The 6,840-nt window shown below is 41.0% G+C and overlaps 1 protein-coding gene across 1 annotated transcript in view; it reads right to left on the reverse strand.

Annotated features, from left to right (window-relative positions):
* Positions 1-6,840, reverse strand: part of RNF20 (ring finger protein 20) — a 19,811-nt gene that overhangs the window by 12,518 nt on the left and 453 nt on the right. The window contains exons 2-9 of the mRNA XM_010726111.3: positions 5,323-5,493; positions 5,023-5,190; positions 4,358-4,505; positions 4,018-4,200; positions 2,776-2,894; positions 1,041-1,187; positions 798-875; positions 393-512 (exon numbers count right to left, since the gene is read on the reverse strand). Coding sequence (XP_010724413.1) covers positions 393-512; positions 798-875; positions 1,041-1,187; positions 2,776-2,894; positions 4,018-4,200; positions 4,358-4,505; positions 5,023-5,190; positions 5,323-5,451 — 1,092 coding nt within the window. The 5' untranslated portion in view covers positions 5,452-5,493. The remainder of the gene's footprint in view (positions 1-392; positions 513-797; positions 876-1,040; positions 1,188-2,775; positions 2,895-4,017; positions 4,201-4,357; positions 4,506-5,022; positions 5,191-5,322; positions 5,494-6,840) is intronic.

Genomic DNA, 6,840 nt, shown 5'->3' on the forward strand with positions numbered 1-6,840 from the left:
AGTCTTCATTTTTCAGTAAGCTCCCTTTGAATATTGAGAGGTTGCAATAAAGTAACCTTCCCTGAAAAGAACAACTCCTACTCTCAGCATTTCCTCATAGGAAAGTACTCTGATCACTTTCATGCCTCTCCTCTATACCCAGCCTAAAAGCTTCTTGTCTTTAAGGTGCCCAGAACTCCAAAACTGGATGCAGTACTCCAAGCAGGGTGTCACAAGACTGAAGCACAAAACTATCTCTCTCAGCCAGCTAGCCATGCTTTTTATGTGGCTCAGGATACAAAGAGCAAGTACAGAACAGAATTAATAAGGATTCCCAGAGATACAACACAGCATGACAGATGGGAACAGGCTACAGAAACATCTTCATCTTCAGACAGGTATAGACATCTCACCTTGAGTTTTTCATTCTGTGATGTTACTTCCTGAAGATCACGGCGCAGTTCCTCTAACTCACTGAGGCGGTTCCCAGCAAGCTCTTTATTCTCCTCCAGCTCTGCATTCATCTCCTCAAACTGCCAGGGATAAATTACTTTTAAGTTCCACTATTCATGTACAATTCTAATCGAGTGATCATTTCTACAGTAAGGACTAAATAATACTACTGAGTGGGACAGACCCCACTTTCCCCAGGCCTTTTTATACCAGGAAACTTATAAGGAAACAAAATGGTTTGTCAAGGACCCCCAGGAGATTCATACTAAAGGAAGTATTTAATTCTGTAACAAACCAAGATCCTACACGCAAGCTCTCCTTGAATATATTCTCTCCCTTGAATAAAACCAAGGCCCTGACCTTACCTTACGGGCATTAATGGTGATTGTGCCCCCATAGAGACTGCTTCCTGCTCCGTACACCTTGTAACCTTTAGAATTCACCTGCAAAAAGGCAACAAATTTCATAAACGCTCGATTAAGTGCATAATATACAACAGCACATTCAGAGTCACAGACTGTATACTAGAGATTCTAACTCTAGATTCTAACACAATGAAATACACTAGGAAAAACGCCAGTCAATACTAAACTCTGGGTGTTGCTCACCCGTTCAAGAACATCTGCCAAGTGCCGGTTAAGTCGCTGCTCTCTCTTACGGATCTTGTCAATATTCCACTGAAGGTCATCAATCATAGTCTCCAGAACAGACACTCGAGACTCTGCCGTCTCCACTTTCTCTTGCAACTTGGAGAACTGCAGTCAAGAATATTTTAGTCGCAATATTAGGTAGAACCAACAATTTTTCAGAGTGCTAAGAATTTTTTTTTCCTTCATATTCATCATACACTGCATTTACACTCTTTGTACATTTTGCAGTTATCTTTTCCTATTCAGATAGCTTATTCCAAGATTACTCTTTTAAGAAGAAAACAAGTCTGGCAGCACAGCTGAAATGCCTCTACACCAATGCATGTAGCGTGGGAAATAAGCGGACAGAAGCCATAGTGCAATTAGAAAACTATGGCCTAGCTGATATCATGCAAATGCAGCGGGACAAACTGCACAACTAGAATACAACAATTAAGAGCTGCAAGCTTTTTGCAGGCAGGGAAGGTGTGGGGGAGTTGCCCTCTATATTAAGAAGTGGACAGATTGCAAAGCGATGGCTCTGAGAAACATCATCTATTACAAGCCACCTGATCAAGAAGGGATTGCTGACAAGGCCTTACTGCTTCAGCTACAAGAAACAGCAAGCTCCCCTGATTGGGGATTTCAACTATCCAGTTATCTACCCACAGCTGCTGGCAACTTGATGGGCTGCAAACAACCCAGCAGACTGCTTGAGTGCACTGAAAATAACTTCCTGGTCCAGGCATTGGGCAGGCCAACAAGAAGAAAAGTATTATTGGACCTAGTGCTCATCAATGCAGAAGAGATCATTAAAGGGCTTAAGATTGGAGTTCATGATCTCAAGGAATATGGGTCTGACAAAAAGCAAAGCCAGGATTCTGAACTTCAGAAAAGTGAGTTTTCAGCTGTTTAAGTAATTATTGGATGAGATCTCTGGGAAGCTCTCCAAAGAAGTAGTGGACACCCCATCCCTGGAAGTGTTCAAAGCCCTGGGCAGCCTGATCTCGTGTGTGGCCACCCTGCACACTTCAGGAAGGCGTGGAACTGGGTGATCTTTGGGTCCTTTTACACCCATATCATTCTATGATATTCAGTAAACTATCCTAAATGAAAATAATTAAAAAAAAAAAGAAAACAAAAATAGGAAAGAAGTTGGGAATATCAGGCAGAGTGCAGCAGCAGCCACCTCACCTTACTCAAAGGTGTTTTGTTTTTTTAAATCTTTTAAATCCTGCTCTATAAAACACCTAATTGCCTTCGGACAAACACTGAACCAGGCCAGCATTACCACAAATGGTTATGGATGCCTCGTAAAGCATTCCTTAACTCCTGAACTCCTGAATTCCTTAAAGACTATTCATCCTACAATTCAGGCTGTAGAACTTTCATACACAACTCAGAAAAAAACGAGAGGTGAAATGACAGGAACAGCAAGTGTCACAGACATCTTAGCATCATCTCACCACTTTCTCTGTTTCATTTGCTTCTAAAAATCATATCCATGTAACTTATTAATCACATGTCCTTCATTACACAGAAAAATCTACATACAACCATTCTTTCCATAACCTTTGTTCAGAATTTGAATTCCCATTCTTGTTCCTGCTGCCTTTCTGTAAGGCAACAATCTGCTTTGCAAATAGATTATTCTAAATGGGAACTAATCAAGTACAGTCTCCAAAACAGACTTTTTTCTCTCTTCTTTTTATACCTCCTGAGACATTATTCGGTGCTTCTCCTGAAGAAGATCAGCCAGTTCTTGTAGACGTCCATTCTCATGTGAAAGGTATGAATTAAGCTCTAAGACTGCTTCTTCCATCAATGAAATATCTGAAACAACCAAAAGAAAAAGAAGCAAATTAAGAAGGTAGCTTCTTAAACAGTAAGAAGAAAAAAAGTTAAAAAGAGTTTCTGTTGTTAACTGCTTCTTATTACAGCTTTCCTTGGAGTAGCATCCTGCATTCACCAAGCAGAAGGCTTTGCCATTTAACATACCATTCATTCCTGTCTGTTACCATCTCTTAAAGCCAGAAATCATTCCAATCACGCCAATATGAGCAACACAGAAAACACTCTCCTATTACACCAACATCCTATTGCAGGTCAAACTGACGTGCAAACCTATTTCAACACACGCTGATAAACCAAAGGACAAACTGCAAATGAGTACAGTATGTGGGAGTACAGGCTCACACGATAGCACTGGCATTACTGCAACAGTCTGAGACTGCCAGCTAAGCACAGCAGTATTTTACCACACCAGTGCTGTATTTCCCAAAGCTCTTTTATCAAAGCATGTAATGCTCTGGACAACAGGAAAAAAAAAAAGAGTTGGTAATTCTACCTAAATTTTCACTCAGAAAAGATCAGAATTCTGCCCTTAAGCCAACAATTTTTTTCAGAGATTAATCTGAGCATAAACTGCTACATCCATTTTTGGACTCTCATCATTTGTTTCTTCTGCAAAACTGTTTTGCATTCAAAATTAACAGTCACACTGGATACGCAGTGATATCAGATGTTCTCATCAAGCTTAAAACCCCAAAGAAAACTGAGAAGACTGTTACTCTATGCCTTTTAGTGAACTCCAAGTGAGAAGTCCAGCATCAGTTTGCGATACTGTTTCACTTCCTTACTGGTAAACCTGTTAAGGTTTAATCTGTAGCCTTTCAGGTGAGCAAACACACCACAGACAGAAACAAATCTCTCCTCAGTCCAGTGCTGGGGGTAGATCTCTCAGCATTCATAGTCAGAGGCAATTATCATATTCTTCTAATACAAAACCTTTTTGAAGGTTTTGATAATTAGGTATTAGAAGAGGTAAGCAAATTTATTTTGGAAACTAAATGAGCTTAAAGCCTAGTCATTCTTAATTCTTAGAATGCAAGATAACATCTAAGATGGAATTAGACAAGGATCTTGAGCATCAGCCAGGGATCCACTTTGGTCCTACCTCCACTATTCAGCTTGTGTGACAGCACATCCACTTTCTCCTGCAGTTTGTCATACATTGTCACAATCTGGGCAACAGCACGCCGGGAGGACTCCACACGCTCTTGCAGCTGAGATTCTATCTCCTCACTAGTGCTGCTGGCTAGGGTTGCCAGGAAGGAGAACGCTGGTTCCAATCCTTCACCTGGGAACAGAAAGAAGTGCAAAAAGTAAGCATGCTCTGGAAGAAAATAACGCTATTCTTCATAATTAGAAAGTTTGTGACAGCTTTTAGAAAAACAAACCAGTAGCATCCACAGCTGAAATCCATCTTTCCCACTGTCCCTAGTCACGTGCCTCACCTCTTTCCCTTTCATCTTTTCGTTCCTGATTACTGTCTGAGTCTGGTTCAGGTTCTGGTACAACAAGTGCTTTTCTTTCGGACAGGAGGTCTCCAAGACCTTGGTCCAGGTCAAAACGTTTAAGGATGATGCGGATATTTTCATCAAACTGAATAACAAAGAAAGACAAGACAAAGGATGAATGTGTAGGTGAACAGAAGGCACAAGGAGAGCAATACTAATAAAATACACATGTCACTCCAAAAGCAATGCCTCCTACTTATTTCCACTGAAACTACAACAGATAAAAAGAGCATAGTGGCATTATTTGATAGAGCTAATATGCAGCTACACAACTCTATTTTCAACATAGACATCACTGTTAGCTATGCATCTTCACCAGCAACAAACTATAGTCTGCATGTCACTCGCCATCCCAGTGGAGGTCGCTCACTGCTCCATAGCTGCTATGGACACCCTTGCTTCATAAGCACTTCCAGGTCAGACGCCATTCTGTCAGACTGCCCCTCTGCTGCCATCTGTCACGCAGCAACAAAATGTAACGGAACATTGGCAGGAAAGTTCAAATTTTACTGCCATACCATGAACATTTGCCTCTAACATTGTGGGCCAACAAAATGAAATAGGAGGCATTACTTTCAGAGCAGCTCTTGCATATTACTAACTTGATTCCAGTAACGGTTGATAATCAGCAGAGAGGCATCATCAGTGGCCTGCCGACGCTCCAGCTTCTCAATATGTTCCCGTAGCTCATCTTCAATGGCTTGCCGCTGGTCCAGCATCTCTGCTAGTTTCCGGTTCTTGGTCTGTAGAGTCCGAATGTCCAACTCCTCCTGTGCAGAAGTACAAGTCAGTGGCACATTCCTCACAAACCAGTTCACTAGGCTTATTAAGGAAGAAAGACAATTTGGTTCCCAGATAAGAAAAACCAAGAGCTTGAGAGGCAGTAAGCAAGAAAGACATACCGTTGAAGAAACTCCACCAAGCTTAATGGTCTCTACTGTGGTCCCCGAGTCTTCAACCCCTGCCTTTTTCTCTGGAGGTGCAGAAGGGCCAGGCTCTCCAGCTGCCCGTTTACTGCCAGCTCCAGACATGGTGGCTGACACATATAGGCTCACCCCTTCTCCAAGTTCGGCCTGATATTAAATAACACCATTAAAAGAAAAGCAAAGACACCAACCTAACCACAACCAATTCATTATGGTAAAAAGATACACAACACAGTACAGAATAAGTAACTCCAATAGCTTTAGAAAATACTGGTCAAGAGTTATTAAAAGACACCACTGGGTTTATCACCGTGAACAGCAACATGATGGGAAAAAAATTACCCTCCATGAGAACCACCAATCTGTCGTTCACAGGGTATGCCTGAGACTTCCTGACACTGTGAATACATGGCAGCTGTTCACATCAGTCAAACTGCTCTTATTGTACCAACATTCAAAGTCAGTTAAAGCCAAGGGAAGCAATTCCTTGAAGATGAGTCCTCAGAGACTTTACAAAACAAACTTGTATATCCTAGTGAACTGAACAGCAATTCCTAATAAAGTTTTGCAGAGCAGTTCTGCATTTTATCAGAGATAGGCACATTAGAAGCATACTTATGACCAAATTAATGGAATTTTAAAAGTTCTGGACTATTAGTTACAGAATTGAGGCTAAAAAGGACTTCTGCTGATGACCTGTTCAGTGCTCACAAATATATCAGATTCAGCAGGAGCATGGCCATTGGCCTTCCTCAGGCAGGCTTCTGCTATCTTCAAGGACTCCATAATCTTCCTGAGCAACCTGTTCCAGTGACTGACAAAAACCTTCACTACCAAAATATTTTTCTTACATTTTTTTTTAATTTTCCTCACATATTAATTTACTACACCAATTAATGTTTTCTTGGAGGGTTCCCAAAACAAACAATGCAGCTAGTGCTGGAAAACAAAATACATCTTCATTAGATCTAAGCAGCATTCTCGTCCCATATTCAAAGGTATTGTGCCAGTTTAATTCTCAGATAACTACTTCTAAGCTATATGAAGTCCAGAAAGCAATGAAATACAGAGTATACAAATAAAGTTAATACTGTCCCATTTTGATCCAGAGTGGCATTTACAGAACAACTATGGGTTACAGGCTGAACCAAACTGTTGTTATATATTTGAGTTCTACAGAAAGTAATAAGGCTATTGCATTTTTAAGATACAGGCGATAACAGACTGCTTGGCTAAACTTTCTTTTTCAACAAGCGTTTTGACATGGCAATGCCTTTCACCATATACAGAACAGCAATTCCTTCCCAGATGAGTTAATGAAATACCACAATAATCCTCCATTCCTGTAACCTGCCTCGAAATATAAACACTAAATAAATCTCAAGAATTAGCAGAAATAATCAAAGACAGCTCCAATTTAACTGTTTTCTCTCTCTCGGCAACACCCTCCCACAACACCCACGGCTCCCCTGCTACCTTCGGGCATCCACAGGC

The sequence above is a fragment of the Meleagris gallopavo genome, chromosome Z (assembly GCF_000146605.3).
Source record: "Meleagris gallopavo isolate NT-WF06-2002-E0010 breed Aviagen turkey brand Nicholas breeding stock chromosome Z, Turkey_5.1, whole genome shotgun sequence".
In the NCBI taxonomy this organism is placed as follows: domain Eukaryota; kingdom Metazoa; phylum Chordata; class Aves; order Galliformes; family Phasianidae; genus Meleagris; species Meleagris gallopavo.